This window comes from Neoarius graeffei, chromosome 17 (assembly GCF_027579695.1).
Source record: "Neoarius graeffei isolate fNeoGra1 chromosome 17, fNeoGra1.pri, whole genome shotgun sequence".
Taxonomy (NCBI): domain Eukaryota; kingdom Metazoa; phylum Chordata; class Actinopteri; order Siluriformes; family Ariidae; genus Neoarius; species Neoarius graeffei.
The window spans coordinates 68,177,251-68,194,207 of NC_083585.1; the positions used below are offsets into that span (position 1 = coordinate 68,177,251).

At 40.8% G+C, this 16,957-nt stretch overlaps 2 protein-coding genes across 3 annotated transcripts in view; both read right to left on the reverse strand.

Moving 5' to 3' along the window:
• Positions 1 to 16,957, reverse strand: part of LOC132864475 (NLR family CARD domain-containing protein 3-like) — a 1,256,659-nt gene that overhangs the window by 494,276 nt on the left and 745,426 nt on the right. The gene's annotated exons all lie outside the window — the stretch shown is intronic.
• The window catches only part of tox (thymocyte selection-associated high mobility group box), a 66,841-nt gene that overhangs the window by 17,505 nt on the left and 32,379 nt on the right, over positions 1 to 16,957 (reverse strand). For both annotated transcript variants that reach the window (XM_060897905.1, XM_060897904.1), the window contains exons 4-8: positions 12,789 to 13,049; positions 12,368 to 12,595; positions 6,079 to 6,159; positions 5,569 to 5,880; positions 1,864 to 1,991 (exon numbers count right to left, since the gene is read on the reverse strand). In XM_060897905.1, the coding sequence (XP_060753888.1) occupies positions 1,864 to 1,991; positions 5,569 to 5,880; positions 6,079 to 6,159; positions 12,368 to 12,595; positions 12,789 to 13,049 (1,010 nt within the window). The remainder of the gene's footprint in view (positions 1 to 1,863; positions 1,992 to 5,568; positions 5,881 to 6,078; positions 6,160 to 12,367; positions 12,596 to 12,788; positions 13,050 to 16,957) is intronic.

Here is a 16,957-nt window from a genome sequence, read left to right on the forward strand (position 1 = left end):
TTATATGACTGTGTGTGTGTTTGTTTATATGACTCTGTGTGTGTGTGTGTTTATATGACTGTGTGTGTGTGTTTATATGACTGTGTGTATGTGTTTTTATATGACTGTGTGTGTGTGTTTATATGACTCTGTGTGTGTGTGTGTGTGTGTGTGTGTGTGTGTTTACATGACTGTGTGTGTGTGTTTATATGACTGTGTGTATGTGTTTTTATATGACTCTGTGTGTGTGTGTGTGTGTGTGTGCTTGTTTATATGACTGTGTGTGTGTGTTTGTTTATATGACTCTGTGTGTGTGTTTATATGACTCTGTGTGTTTATATAACTCTGTGTGTGTGTGTGTGTGTGTGTGTGTGTGTGTGTGTGTGCTTGTTTATATGACTGTGTGTGTGTGTGTTTGTTTATATGACTCTGTGTGTGTGTGTTTGTTTATATGAGTATGTGTGTTTGTGTTTGTTTATATGACTATGTGTGTGTGTGTGCTTGTTTATATGACTGTGTGTGTGTGTTTATATGACTCTGTGTGTTTATATAACTCTGTGTGTGTGTGTCTGTGTGTGCTTGTTTATATGACTCTGTGTGTGTATGTTTACATGACTCTGTGTGTGTGTGTGTTTATATGACTGTGTGTGTGTTTGTTTATATGACTGTGTGTGTGTTTATATGACTGTGTGCGTGTGTGTGTGTGCTTGTTTATATGACTCTGTGTGTGTGTGTGTGCGTGTGTGTGTGTGCTTGTTTATATGACTCTGTGTGTGTGTGTGTGTTTATATGACTGTTTATGTGTGTGTGTGTTTGTGTGTTTATATGACTGTGTGTGTGTGTGTGTGTTTATATGACTGTGTGTGTGTGTTTATATAACTCTGTGTGTGTGTGTGTGTGTGTGTGTGTGTGTGTGTGTGTTTATATGACTCTGTGTGTGTGTTTATATGACTCTCTTTGTGTTTATATGACTCTGTGTGTGTATGTTTACATGACTGTGTGTGTGTGTGTGTGTGTGTGTGTGTGTGTGTGTGTGTGTGTGTGTTTGTGTGTTTATATGACTGTGTGTGTGTTTGTGTGTGTTTATATGACTGTGTGTGTGTGTGTGTGTGTGTGTGTGTTTATATGACTCTGTGTGTGTGTGTGTGTGTGTATATGACTCTGTGTGTGTGTGTGTGTGTGTGTGTGTTTATATGACTCTCTTTGTGTTTATATGACTCTGTGTGTATGTTTACATGACTGTGTGTGTGTGTGTGTGTTTGTGTGTTTATATGACTGTGTGTGTGTTTGTGTGTGTTTATATGACTGTGTGTGTGTGTGTGTGTGTTTATATGACTCTGTGTGTTTATATAACTCTGTGTGTGTTTGTGTGTGTGTGTGTGTGTGTTTATATGACTCTGTGTGTGTGTGTGTGTGTGTGTGTGTGTGTGTGTGTGTGTTTACATGACTGTGTGTGTGTGTGTTTATATGACTGTGTGTGTGTGTGTGTGTGTTTACATGACTGTGTGTGTGTGTTTATATGACTGTGTGTGTGTGTGAGTGTTTATATGACTGTGTGTGTATGTTTACATGACTCTGTGTGTGTGTGTGTGTTTGTTTATATGACTCTGTGTGTGTGTGTGTGTGTGTGTGTGTGTTTATATGACTGTTTGTGTGTGTGTGTGTGTGTGTGTGTGTGTTTATATGACTGTGTGTGTGTTTATATGACTCTGTGTGTGTTTATATGACTGTGTGTGTGTGTGTGTGTGTGTGTGTGTGTGTGTGTGTGTGTTTATATGACTCTCTTTGTGTTTATATGACTGTGTGTGTGTTTGTTTATATATGTGTGTATGTGTTTGTTTTTATGACTCTGTGTGTGTGTGTGTGTGTGTGTGTCTGTCTGACCTGTTGCTGCAGTAGTCGGTGGTCCAGTCGAGCCCCTGAGACGGTCCGGTCCTGCAGCCGGAGCGATAATCCATGGAGGGAGACGACACACTGATCAAACTCTGATACTCAGCTTGGAGAGGAAAACCCTGAGAGAGAGAGAGACAGACAACAGACCAACAGGATTTTACACACACACACACACACACACACACACACACACACACACACACACACACAGCATAAACAGGAAGGCATGCTTGATAAATAAACAACTTTTCAAAAATTAATAGATAGCCTTGTTGTACGAGTCATATGGATATTAAAATTGCTGTTTGCAACAGTAATGTGAATTTCCGCTCGTCTGTAAATGTTATGATCATCATCATGATAGTGAACCGTCTCACAACCTTCCGACACTTACCATAGTATCATGCGAACCATGAACCCACACCAACACTCTACAGCCCTCTCCAGGAGCGCAAAACACTGTTCAACAATCAGCTAACTTTCCCTGACCGGTGCAGCAGAAACGCGTTCACCCATCACACGGACATCACGAGTTCGAATCCTGACCATGCCACAGATGGCAAAGTCTGCAAAATTGGCTGAGCTCTCTGAGTGGGCGAGGCATACACTCTCTCCCCGGTCAACCACAGTGACACTCACCAATCATGAGCAGCTGTGAGCTCGTGTATGTAGAAGATGATGGACAGTGCAGTGCTTTAGCATGAGGAAGCATGTTGGCGCATTATTAACCCTCCCTGATTGGAGTGTTGGCTGGTGGGCGGGAACTGGCCAAGAATAAATTTAGGAGAAAATATGTGCGTGGAGGGGGATCTATCTGGTAGCTTATGGGGCATCCCCTGAACATGACACGTTTTTGTATTTTAAAAAGAAGATTGTAACTCAAGTGCCCTCTATTGCCTTTGCAGTAGATTGTGAAGTGTAACTGCGATGAAAACACAGATTTTTTTTTCCACTTACCCCCAACAACCCACCTGTTATTCTGAAACTACATAATCTTTCGTCTGTTCTGTATGAAGGCAGAGCTAATTTCAGGGCCAGAAAAAAATATTTTAAAAAGCCTGAAACAAACAAACTAGCCAAAGTAATTTTATGTCAATATTGTAAATCAGTTTATTTTTAGAAATTAGTTCTGGAATGTGACTACTACAGGTCTAGAGACATTTTTAAAATTACAAACCTCACCTTTAAAAGGTACAGTCATGCCTCTAAAGTTTGTTTGTTTTCTTTCTTTCTTTCTTTCTTTCTTTCTTTCTTTCTTTCTTTCTTTCTCTTGGCTAATTTTCAAGCATGTGGCATTGAAACGAACAAGCAAATTTACAAAACAGTGCATCAGTGCCCAGATGCATGCTGGGAAGACGTATGAAGCAGATATTCAAATGTGAAGACTTTTTCCTCTGTTCCTGAGAACGAGTGTGTGTGTGTGTGAAAGAGAAGCTAATCTTGGTGGTACACAAGAGAATCTGCTTGAAAGAGCATGACAGCAGGTGGCTGCAATTTTTCCCCCTCTTTCTCCACCTCCCCCTCCAGAGATTCTACCTATTCATACACTGTTCCTCAGATTCTTCTCTCTCGGTCTGACACAAAGACTCCATCTGCCCTTTTGTGTCACTTCACCCTCCACCCCAATCTCTCCTTCCCGTCCTCTTTCACGGCTAGAAAAGTTGAACCGCCACTGGGTGTTTTTTGTTTGCGCTCCACAAATATGCAAAAATTAAAACGTGGATTATTGCTAGACTTCAGATTTAAAGCTGTGCTGCTGTTAAGGGTTTAACACACACACACTACAGAAAAGGAGAAAATCCAAGTTTAACATCCTTCGACTTCTCTGAAATTCTGATACAAGGACCTAAATTTGTATTTTGGACAAAATTACTTTTTGTAGACATCTTCACTTTTCTCAACTATAATGATGATCATGTGACCCATCAGGCCTGCTAAGAATGGATGCAAAAAAACAATCAAGTAGTTGCTCTTTTAAATATTTCCTAAAATCCCCAAGACGAGAAACGCACCACAATAAGCCTTCAATGGGCTTTCATATTCAAATAAGAAGGTTTTACTGTTTGTTTTTTTCATGGGAACTGTTTCAACTGGAAATATGTGGAAATGTATGGAGAGGTTTCCCAGCATGCCTTTCACACAGTCACTAAAAAGAGGTCCAGTAACAAAAGATAACACTTAACAACGCTTCTCTTAACCCACCTGGCTGATACGTCGATTAGCTGATAAAAATTAAATATCAAAACTAAACAGACGGTAGGGAGCTCAGGGACGCTGACAAAGCATTTTCATAAAGGAATTTGTGTGTGTGTGTGTGTGTGTGTGTAGTTATGTTCTCTTGGATGGCTGTGGAATCTGGATTATAACCTACAACACAGAAGAAACCACAAACAGCCGAGTTACGAGTCCTGCACTGTAACTCTACACTATAAAACTGTGCAGTAAATCACTGAACTGTGTGATGTTGATTCAAAGTACGCACTGTACTATAAATACACACATCTGTAAATTTATACTGTAATTATATATACACATGTATTTTATTTCTGTACATCTTTTTTTCCCCTTCTTTTTATCATAGTGTGTGTGTGTGTGTGTGTGTGTAGGCTTCTCCTCAGCCACCTTTGTTTCAGCTCTTGGGCTGTTTATTTAGTACTGATGCTAATCATAAAATACCATGCTTTCCAGCACACACACACACACACACACACACACACAGAAAGAGAGAGAATAGCGAGAGATAAAGACAATAGCTCCATCAAGACTGAAGTCAAAAGGGGTCATTCGCTCTTTAATTAGTTTTGTTTTAATCGTGTGTGTGTGTGTGTGTGTGTGTGTGTGTGTGTGTGTGTGTGTGAGTGTGTGAGAGAGAGAGAGATACACAGGCACTATAGCGGGAGACTGATTGTATTTTCTGTCATTTCATGCTCCCCATACTGACATCCTCATAAATCTCCCCGGGTTTTTTGGGTGTCTCTATATTTTCATATAACAATGTGTGTGTGTGCGCGTGTAATGGAAATCTGCGCGCACACACACACATATCAATGTGTATTAATGACTCTGGTCCTTCTCAATGAGGAAATATGACACGGAGGACCAGCTGCTCTACAAACACTATCTCGTCTATAACGGTACATTATTTCCTGCATTTTAGTTTACAATACGAATCGAAAAATATGATTAGATCAGTAAAAAAAAATAACCCAGGTTAAAATTTTGAAAAACATCTCAGATTGATGAGTTTCACTAACCGAGGAGTTGTTGATTAATGTTAAAGGTCTTGTAGCTAACACTCGTAGGTGTGTCTATAGGACATCTGACAGCTTTAGATAAGATAAGCGTTATTATACGAACGTTCCTGTTTGTAACAGCACAGTGATCGCAGCAGAAAAGGACACATCAAGCCACACAAGTAAAAAAATATACCACATATAATATAAACAGCAACAATCACACGAGACTGACGTGCCATTCAAGGCTAAAACTCTCAGCATGCTGGTTTGTGAGTGCGATGGAGCTCCATGTGTTCTGCATTGTTTGGTAAAATGGATACACGAGATCCAAAATGGCGGATAAAACGAGGTCACTGGCTTATCTGTGGCTCTAGGATGGTTTTAAGCATGGCCTGTTTGTGGAAAAACTATAATTTAGGTCAAACTTATTTCTGGTGTGTGTGTGTGTGTGTGTGGTTACCTGGGCCATAGACGGTGAGTGCAGTTGCATCGTATGGCTGCCCATCTGCTGCTGCAGGCTGATGTGCTGGTGTAGCGGGGGGCTGATCTGAAGAGGAGGGGGCGTCGTAGCCGCCATGTTGCCCATGCTAATGTTAGCGCCGGGCCGAGAATTGCCACCCCGGGCCAGTCCAGGCTGCATGGGGGGCAGATGGGGCTGCTGTGGGTACGGAGGAGCCATGTAGAGTCCTGGATGGGACTGGAACGATGGAGGCTTAGGACCAAGCATCGGGGACGTCTGGGACACCTTCACATCGCCCGGCTCACTGTAACTCTGTAGGAACATTACTAACCATAAACCACTTATAATCCCATGGCTGAACCTGAGAATATATCAATATCTAGAACCTTGGGAACACAGGGTTAATCCTAGAACATAAAGCATGAGAACCATGGTGTTAGCTGACAGACAGTTAGCATTACTGCGACTACGTCTACTGAGGTAAAATCATCTCTCGGTTTCTCAGGATACCTGTGAGACGAGTGTGGCTCTGTAAGCAGCCAGCTGTTTCAGGTATTCCTTCTTCGCCGTCTCCGTCTTCTTTTTGTACACCTGAGACAAACACAGAGGACACACCGAGAACCAAATGAGCATCATGCTCCATTAAAAAGCCACCATGAAACATCTTGGGTTCTGTATAACAGCGTGTTTTTTTTTCTTTTTTTTGTGAACAGTCTTTTATGAATGTGTACAGTAAGTGGGCGCTCAGCGCTCCGACTCCAGTGTGACAGAGGAAGGGGACAAGTTTCACGTTTCATCTAATTTAGGTAATTTAAAAACTATAATATTATTTGGCAGTGAGCACATAGGAAAGTGTAAAGTTTCTGTCAATATGCTTATCAGGCTTGTACACTACCGTTCAAAAGTTTGGGGTCACCCAGACAATTTTGTGTTTTCCATGAAAAGTCACACTTTTATTTCCCACCATAAGTTGTAAAATGAATAGAAAATATAGTCAAGACATTTTTCTGGCCATTTTGAGCATTTAATCGACCCCACAAATGTGATGCTCCAGAAACTCAATCTGCTCAAAGGAAGGTCAGTTTTATAGCTTCTCTAAAGAGCTCAACTGTTTTCAGCTGTGCTAACATGATTGTACAAGGGTTTTCTAATCATCCATTAGCCTTCTGAGGCAATGAGCAAACACATTGTACCATTAGAACACTGGAGTGAGAGTTGCTGGAAATGGGCCTCTATACACCTATGGAGATATTGCACCAAAAACCACACATTTGCAGCTAGAATAGTCATTTACCACATTAGCAATGTATAGAGTGGATTTCTGATTAGTTTAACGTGATCTTCATTGAAAAGAACAGTGCTTTTCTTTCAAAAATAAGGACATTTCAAAGTGACCCCAAACTTTTGAACGGTAATGTAAAATAAAAAAAAAAAACACTCACAAAGATATTTCTCTCAATACATGACCTACTCATCCTAAACCTGCTGAGCTTCACCAGTGAAGCTCTCGACCCCAAAGCGTTAACTAGGATGACAAGATGTGTTCCTGGAGTTATACATCTGTAGTATGCAAATGTACTACACTACCACACTATGTAGCTACACGATGCTATCCCATAATTCAGCTGGTGCCTTTGAATAACTGAAAAAGAAGGAGAAGAATTCCCCTGCGGAACACAGAAAGGATTTGGCAAACTGAATCAAAGCCAGTTGTTGCAGCGCCCAGGTGGTGTCTCTGGTGCTGGACGATTATAAGTATCAGGAAGAGTTTATACATTTGTGCCACTGCAGAAACACTTTTTTGTTTTTCATGGCATACGTGGGAATACACAGAGAGACAGGTAAGATGGCGGCTGAGTACGTCTGAGTTGCGTCCTTAGTGCTCGCTCTCATGTTCATAGAACATACTACAGTTACGTATTTACTGCTAACGAGCTGAACAAGGCACGCCCCCCATGGGCGGAGCATATATACTGTACGTTCTACAGAGCATTGGACTAGACGAACACAATTTTTAATCATTTCCCTGGAACTGATGAACTGCAAATTTAAAATCTTACAAAATATTTTTTTTGTATTTGTATTCAAGATTACACACACTGGCCACTTTATTAGAAACATCCACCTGCTGTTTGGTGCAGTTCTCTAATCAGCCGATCCCTCGACACATCACATCATACACATACAAATCCAGAGCTTCAGTTAATGTTCACAATGTTTAAACATCAGAATTGGAAAAACTATGATCTCACAGTGAAGTGTGACTTTCTTTCTGTCACTGTGGTATGGGTGTTGGTTTGATCCAGATGAGTATTTTTGGTTTGAGTATTTCAGAAGCTGCTGATCTCCTGGGGTTTTCACACACAACAGTCTCTAGAGTTTACACAGAATGGTGCCGAAAACTAAAAACACTGAGTGGGTGAGCGACAGTTCTGTGGGTGGAAACAAACGCCTCGTTGATAAGAGAGGGTCAGAGGGAAATGGACAGACTGGTTCGAGCTTTTTTGCCAGGAAGGATATAGTAACTCATATAATCACTCTTTACAACCGTGGTGAGCAGAAAAGCATCTCAGCAACAGAAAAGCAACAGCAGAAGAACACACTGGGTTCCACTCCTGCAGCCAAGAACAGGGATCTTACAATCAACAACACGTTCCTGTTAAAGTGTATTGTCGTATTGCCTTCAACAAAAAAGTACAAAAAGCTCTGAAATACTGATCTTCATTTCAAGAGCACTTTTTAAAAACATTTTATTTTAATTACAATTAAAAAAAGTTTAAGTGCATACTTTTACAGTTTTTACTTTTAGCTTCTCCATTTCTGTGTGTGTGTGTGTGTGTGTGTGTGAGAGTAAGAGAGAGTGAATGAGTGATTATTTGCCCATCAGTACATCAGAGTGTTTCTTGCCTCCATCATCAGAGACACACAGAGCGCAGACGTGTTGTTCTTTTTGTCAGATCAACATCCGTCACAAACACAGCATCACTGTCACTGATACGGATCTGAAGAAGTGACGATATCTCAGTGTGGTGATACACTGCGATGAGCAAATATGAAATAGTTATACTGTTTATTTGTTCTTGCTCTAACACACACACACACACAAACACCTGAAACGAAACTTATATAACGTCAGTGTGTTTCCTTTTCATGCAAAACCAAACCAGACCACAACAAAACACTGAGAACACACACCATTCTGCGTGCTGGGCCTATCATGGTTTCATGCTAACACTTTTTTTTTTGTACCTACTTGGTGAAAAGGTGTCATTATTTTTACTGTTAGACTTTTCTTTTTGCCACTCAGGGGCCCGTCCCTCTACACCGGTATTGCGCAATTTGCATTTTAAACATCCTGACGGCTAAGAAAAAAGGGGAAATATCAAAAACAAACATCTAAACACTGGATGTGTCTGTTTTATTAAGAACCCTCAAATAAACAAAGGAAAAGTGTGTGATAATGGACATGCACATCCTTTATCGTCATTACATATCATTTACACAGTGTGTGTGTGTGTGTGTGTGTTTTATACCCTGGGTTAAACTGTTTTTGGCAACTCAATCTTAATTCTTTTTCTTTCTTTACTCCGTACTTGTTTGTAATTGTTTTTAAGATTCTAGATAGAACCAATGTGTTTAGATGAAACCCATAGAGCTTCTGTGTAGAGAACTACAACAGAGTGTTTACCCATCAGAGAGGGCTGTGAACAGAAACTCTTCAGGGAGCCAAGATTAGGTATTGGTGATTAGGGGAAGGAGATTAGGGGTTAGCGATTAGGGGAAGGAGATTAGGGGTTAGTGATTAGGGGAAGGAGATTAGGGGTTAGTGATTAGGGGAAGGATATTAGGTGTTGGTGATTAGGGAAGGAGATTGGGGTTAGTGATTGTGGGAAGTAGATTAGGGGAAGGAGATTAGGGGTTAGTGATTAGGGGAAGTAGATTAGGTGTTGGTGATTAGGGGAAGGAGATTAGGGGTTAGTGGTTAGGGGAAGGAGATTAGGGGGTTAGTGATTAGGGGGAAGGAGATTAGGGGTTAGTGATTAGGGGAAGGAGATTGGGTGTTGGTGATTAGGGGAAGGAGATTAGGGGTTAGTGATTAGGGGAAGGAGATTAGGGGTTAGTGATTAGGGAAGGAGATTGGGGTTAGTGATTGTGGGAAGTAGATTAGGGGAAGGAGATTAGGGGTTAGTGATTAGGGGAAGGAGATTGGGTGTTGGTGATTAGGGGAAGGAGATTAGGGGTTAGTGATTAGGGGAAGGATATTAGGTGTTGGTGATTAGGGAAGGAGATTGGGGTTAGTGATTGTGGGAAGTAGATTAGGGGAAGGAGATTAGGGGTTAGTGATTAGGGGAAGGAGATTGGGTGTTGGTGATTAGGGGAAGGAGATTAGGGGTTAGTGATTAGGGAAGGAGATTGGGGTTAGTGATTATGGGAAGTAGATTAGGGGAAGGAGATTAGGGGTTAGTGATTAGGGGAAGTAGATTAGGGGTTAGTGATTAGTGATGGAGATTAGGGGTTAGTGATTAGGGGAAGTAGATTAGGTGTTGGTGATTAGGGGAAGGCGATTAGGGATTAGGGATTATGGGAAGTATATTGGGGGAAGGAGATTAGGGATTAGTGATTAGGGGAAGTATGTTGGGGAAGGAGATTAGGGGTTAGTGATTAGGGGAAGTATATTAGGGGAAGGAGATTGGGGTTAGTGATTAGGGGAAGTAGAGTAGGGGTTAGTGTTTAGGGGAAGGAGATTAGGGGTTGGTGATTAGGGGAATGAGATTGTGGGATTAGTTGTTATGTGAAGGAAATTAGTGGTTAGTGATTAGGGAAGGAGATTAGTGGTTTGGGGAAGGATATTATGGGTTGGTGATTAGTGAAACAGGGTTAGGGGTTAGTGATTGAGGAAGGAGATTGGGGGCTAGTTATTGGGGGAAGGAGATTATGGGAATGTGATTAGGGATTAGTGATTAGGGGAAGGAGATTAGGGGTTATTTATTAGGGGACTGAGATTAGGGGTTAGTGATTAGGGGAATTAGATCATGGGGTTGGTGATCAGGGGAAAGAGATTAAGGGTTAATGATAAGGGGAATAATATTAGGGGTTAGGGCCTCTGCATGCTTTTGTGACAAGGCTTTTGCAGATAGCTTTTTGCAGACAGTTGTAATTTATCGTTGAGCGGGGAGTAATAGGCGTGCGCGATGTTATTCACTGCCACAACGCAAGGGGGAGCGAAGTCGCGAAATCGCTAGGAGTAGTTGGTGGGTGTGGTTAGTGGAGTGTTTATCCTCCGGTTACTTATAATGACTAGAACTGGAGTCGTATAGATGTACGTACTTCCTCACTTCCTCAATCAACCGCTCTTCGTGCTGCTCCATCTTCGCTCGTGTTTTTAAAAATGGCGGTTGTGAAAACAAACCAAACCGGGAAAGTAGGGAAGCGGAAGTGTGTGTACAGCGGATGTAGAGTGGACCAATCAGAGCCCTCTTGTCTGCGATGCTGTCTGCGAGGCTTCTGCGGTGGTCACAATTTTTGGGAGGTGCGCGCAGAGCGTCTGCGAAGGGGGGGGGGCTACGCAGACGCCATCTGCGACGCCATCTGCAAGGACTGCGTTGTCAGCATAAATTGGCCTTTAGTGGTTGGGGAATACAATTAGGGGTTAGTGGTTAGGGGGAGGATGTTATGGTTATGTGGAATGATATTAGGGGTTGGTGGTTGGGAATTATATTAGGGGTTAGTGATAAGGGGAATTAGATTATGGGTTAGTGGTTAGGTGATGATGTTATGGGGTTAGTGGTTATGGGAGGATGTTAGGGGTTAGTGGTTAGGGAAATTATATTATGGGTTAGTGGTTGGGGAATGAGATTGGGGGTTAGTGATAAGGGGAAGGAGATTAGGGGTTGTTGACAATGGGAATTATATTAGGGGTTAGTGATTGTGAGGAGGATATTAGGGGTTAGTGGTTGGGGAAGAGAATTGGGGGGTTAGTGGTCGGGGAAGGATATTAGGGGTTAGTAATAAGGTGAATGAGAGTATGGGGTTAGTGATTAGGGGACTTATATTAGGGGTTATTGATAAGGGGAATGATATCAGTGGTTAGTGATTAGGGGGAGGGTGATCGGGGTTAGTGGTTAGGGGAATGGAGATTAGGGGTTAGTGGTTGGGGAAGAATATTAGGGGTTAGTGGTTGGGGAAGGAGATTTGGAGTTAGTGATAAGGGAAAGAGATTATGGGTTAGTAGTTGGGGGAAGGGAATTATGGGTTAGTGATTAGGTGAAGTATATTAGGGGTTAGTGGTTGGAGAAGGAGATTAGGGGTTAGAGGATAGAGGTTAGGGGTTCAGGATTATGGAGTAGAGATTAGGGGTTAGTGATTTGGGGATAGGAATTAGGGGATAGGGATTGGGGGATAGGGATCAGGAGTTAAAGATTAGGGGACAGGAATTGGGGTTATGCATTACGGTTTGGTATTCCGGATTAGATGATTGAAGTTAGAGATGAGGTGAGACAGGATTAGGGATTTTGATTAATTTGGGATTAGGAGACCAAGATTAGAGGTTAGGGATTAATAGTTATGGATTTTGGTTTCGTAGATAGAAATTAGGGGTTGGGGTTAGGGAACAGAGATTAATGATTAGAGGGGAAGCGTAACTGGTGATGGACCAGGGGTTCATGATTAGAGTTAAGGTTGCATTCTTTAAACAATCATTAAATTTAGGTGTCTTGGTCCCTTTAGTAAGCCCTGTAAAGATTTTCTTCAGGAAGTAGCAGAGGGTATCATAAAAGATAAAGGGTGATGATTGGAGAACCTGTTTCTGCTCCTCCCCCAGCCCATCCCACATGGAGGCCACGATCTTGGAGACTTCTCCAAAGGTGGCATTGGGGTTCTGGCCCTTGATGGCAGCCTGTGTGTCTCTGAAGAACAGAGCGTACGCTGAGACGGGTTTCTGAGGCTCGTTCGGGTCTTTCTTCTTCTTCTTCTTGGGAGTTTTAGGTTTTTTGGCCACATCTGTAGCTGCTCTCTTCTCCGCTCCACTCTGGAAAAAAACAAAACGAAACAATATCAATAATAAAACCATAAAAGTGGGAGCAAGAAAAAATGTGAGTGTGTAAAAACCCTCACTGATCACACACTATTCACATGAGTGTGTGTGTGTGTGTGTGTGTGTAAGTACAATCAGATGCATGTATGGAGGCGTGCATATATGCATGTGTATGTGTGATTTCAACCTTCAGAGTCTCATCTCCGTCGTCCTCATGGACAGAGCTGGAAGGAGAGGGCGTGGCCGACTTGCTCTCTGGAGGAGAAGGTGATCCGTGGGCACCACTATTCCCGTTACTCCCATTCATGCCCAGCTGATTGCCAAGCTGTGACTGGTTGATGGGGGTCAGCTGACCCTGAGGAACCATTCCTGATGACACTCTGGGTCTGAGAGCGTCCCCGTGAGGACGGGTGCCGTATCGCGAGTCCGAGTTCACCATCTGCTGCATCTGCAGGAGGGGAAAAACAAACGCGGGTTGAATCCTTACTTGTACTCTAACTCTGACCTTTGACCTGTAGGTATAGGAGCTGTCCTGCTCACTGTGCATCTTGAGGGAAGATCACTTCCTGTGTGGGGCATCACCCAACACCACCAGCAGGTGAGCTGAACCAAACACACACACACACACACACACACACACACACACACACACACACACCTGCTACTGTTTTTCCACAATGCCTGTGACAGGTGGGGCTGGACAGGTGAGGCAGGCGCGCGCGCACACACACACACACACACACACACACACACACACACTAATCTTACAGAACTCACTTTACTTAAAACCTTTATAACAATTTCATTCATCTGAAACTACTGTGTGTGTGTGTGTGTGTGTGTGTGTGTGTGTGTGTGTGTGTGTGTGTATAAAAACATTCTAATGAAGAATATAACTGGACGTTAATGAGAAGTGTAACACACACACGGTTTAGTAATCAATAAGACGACTGTAATACAGGAAATGACACACACCTGAATGTTCACACTGATGAACTGATTCAGTAAATGATGATTCAGATCAGTGACTCACTTGACTCTGAATGTTTCTATGGAAATGAAAGTAAGGAACTGATTTTAAAAGTTTCTCTAATGAATTCAGTGGAAATAATTAGCACAGGCGCGTGCACGCACACACACACACACACACACACACACACACACACACACACTTTCACACCTCAGAACAAATGAAACTCAGTGAAAAGTACAGTTTGTTTGATTGTTTTTCACTAAAAATTAAACATACAAAAAAGTGGCAGTATACTGTAACAGTGAAAAAATTCCTTGTATTTTTTCTTGTTTTTTTTCTCATGTATTCAAATCAAGTCAAGTCTAACAATAAACATTGCCGCAAAGCAGCTTTACAGAATTTGAATGACTTAAAATATTAGCTAATTTTATCCCTAATCGATCCCCATGAATGTATTCCTTCCTGTTTTGCTGTCAAATTATGTTTTGTTTTGTTTTTTGTTTTTCTTTATTTGTAAACTCATATGCACATGAGCATCATCCATTCATCATCAGTTTTTGTCTCCTTTTAATTAATTATTTTTTTTTTTACTTTTTACTATTTTTGTTTATTTCTCTCTCTGTTCAGTTCCCATCTTATTTTTTCCCTCTTGCCTCTCTTTGGAGTGGTAATAAATAAACAAAAAAAATCTATCCTTATATATTGCTAAAGTCCTTATTTCATCTCAGACAAAGACAAAAAGCAATTTTATAAATAAATGAATAGTTTTAAAATAATATAAGAGAATGTAACTGAATTTTTGCTGATTTTCAGTAAAAGAATGAATCAATAACAAATGTATAAACCGTGTGTTCGGGTTCATCAGTGATTCATATGAGGCCACGAACTGAAATTGATACTTTCATTTTTAGTAAAAAAAAAAAAAGTAAGCGAATTTCACGGACAATAAACGTTTCAGACTCGAACATTAGGAAATCTGTTGGTAAAATTGTGAACGCTGACATGCAGATGGGTTTAGTGTGGGAAAGACATCATCACCTGACTTTACCGTAAATATCTGCGCTCTTTCGAAATGACAGCGTCAGATTAGAACAGCAGGAAAACGTTCGGAAGCGATAAGCGAACTCTGACACTCGGAGACGTTCTTCACTCTGGGTGTGACTAACTGCGGTCAGAATTTCCAAATCGACTTTAAAAACAAAAACCGTCATTCATGCAGACGCGGTTAAAAACATTTACAATCCCATAACCTGAGTTTATATATCTTTACTGAGCAAACTTCAATACGTATAGATATACCGTTAGGCAAAAGTTAGCATCCCCCATTACAATTTAATACCATGAGAAAATAATTATGGAACTAAGTAAATAAACAAACAAACAATAGAAATAGTAAGAAGGGTTTATTATTATTATTTGTTTCCCCAACAATTTTAAAAACTCGTTTATCATACACGTCTCTGTGAATGAACCGTTACTATAGAAACAGTAACATGTTAACAGAGAACGAGAGCGTTCATATAAATCTGCACTGCTGTCAGAGCTGCTGTTAGAGAGAATTAATCAACACCTTCTGACCAATCAGAGTGCAGAACTGTGTTCTGATGTTTCATGGCTACTTTGTGTGATGAACAGTTTAACTTTCTACATGAAAAACTGGAGAACATCGTCACGAACTTCTTGGAAATGATTCACTGAAACTGATTAAACACGACACAATGTTTGGACTTTTTTTGTACCAGAAATTTCTTTCATTTCTTTCTTCTTATTTTCATCATAAATATTTCACATTAAAGCACAAACATTGTTGTTGTTGTAGTAAACAGAGGCTGTTCATCTCAGTCACATGTAAAACTCTTAATTATTCTTTCCATCCAATAAATCTTTAAAATTAATTAATAATAAATAATAAAATAGCTGTGATTGCTGAGTGTTTTATTACTTTTGGACACATGACTCTGTGTTTATTTACTTTACTAACAAATAGAAATGAATCTGTACACACACACACACACACACATTATTATAACATTATAATCTACAGCACTAGACATAAAGACTGCATTTCAACCTGAACAGGTTTTAGTGATATAGTTTAAAAGAAAATTTGGAAATCTGTAGTAATTAATCATTCTAATTAATAATTTATTTTTTTAATGTTCAATGTTTCATTATTAATATCAGAGCTTAAATTTTTTTTTTACTCATTTAAGTTGGTCACTTTTTTCAGTATATTTATTTTTTTATAAACATTCCTTCAAGTAATTTATTTGCAAATCAAACATTGCTGCAGTGAAATATTTTAAAAGGTTATATAAAAACAAACAAACAAAAACAAACCAGTAAGTACAACCCCGATTCCAAAAAAGTTGGGACAAAGTGCAAATTGTAAATAAAAACGGAATGCAATGATGTGGAAGTTTCAAAATTCCATATTTTATTCAGAATAGAACATAGATGACATATCAAATGTTTAAACTGAGAAAATGTATCATTTAAAGAGAAAAATTAGGTGATTTTAAATTTCATGACAACAACACATCTCAAAAAAGTTGGGACAAGGCCATGTTTCCCACTGTGAGACATCCCCTTTTCTCTTTACAACAGTCTGTAAACGTCTGGGGACTGAGGAGACAAGTTGCTCAAGTTTAGGGATAGGAATGTTAACCCATTCTTGTCTAATGTAGGATTCTAGTTGCTCAACTGTCTTAGGTCTTTTTTGTCGTATCTTCCGTTTTATGAAGCGCCAAATGTTTTCTATGGGTGAAAGATCTGGACTGCAGGCTGGCCAGTTCAGTACCCGGACCCTTCTTCTACGCAGCCATGATGCTGTAATTGATGCAGTATGTGGTTTGGCATTGTCATGTTGGAAAATGCAAGGTCTTCCCTGAAAGAGACGTCGTCTGGATGGGAGCATATGTTGCTCTAGAACCTGGATATACCTTTCAGCATTGATGGTGTCTTTCCAGATGTGTAAGCTGCCCATGCCACACACACTAATGCAACCCCATACCATCAGAGATGCAGGCTTCTGAACTGAGCGCTGATAACAACTCGGGTCGTCCTTCTCCTCTTTAGTCTGAATGACACGGCGTCCCTGATTTCCATAAAGAACTTCAAATTTTGATTCGTCTGACCATAGAACAGTTTTCCACTTTGCCACAGTCCATTTTAAATGAGCCTTGGCCCAGAGAAGACGTCTGCGCTTCTGGATCATGTTTAGATACGGCTTCTTCTTTGAACTATAGAGTTTGAGCTGGCAACGGCGGATGGCACGGTGAATTGTGTTCACAGATAATGTTCTCTGGAAATATTCCTGAGCCCATTTTGTGATTTCCAATACAGAAGCATGCCTGTGTGTGATGCAGTGCCGTCTAAGGGCC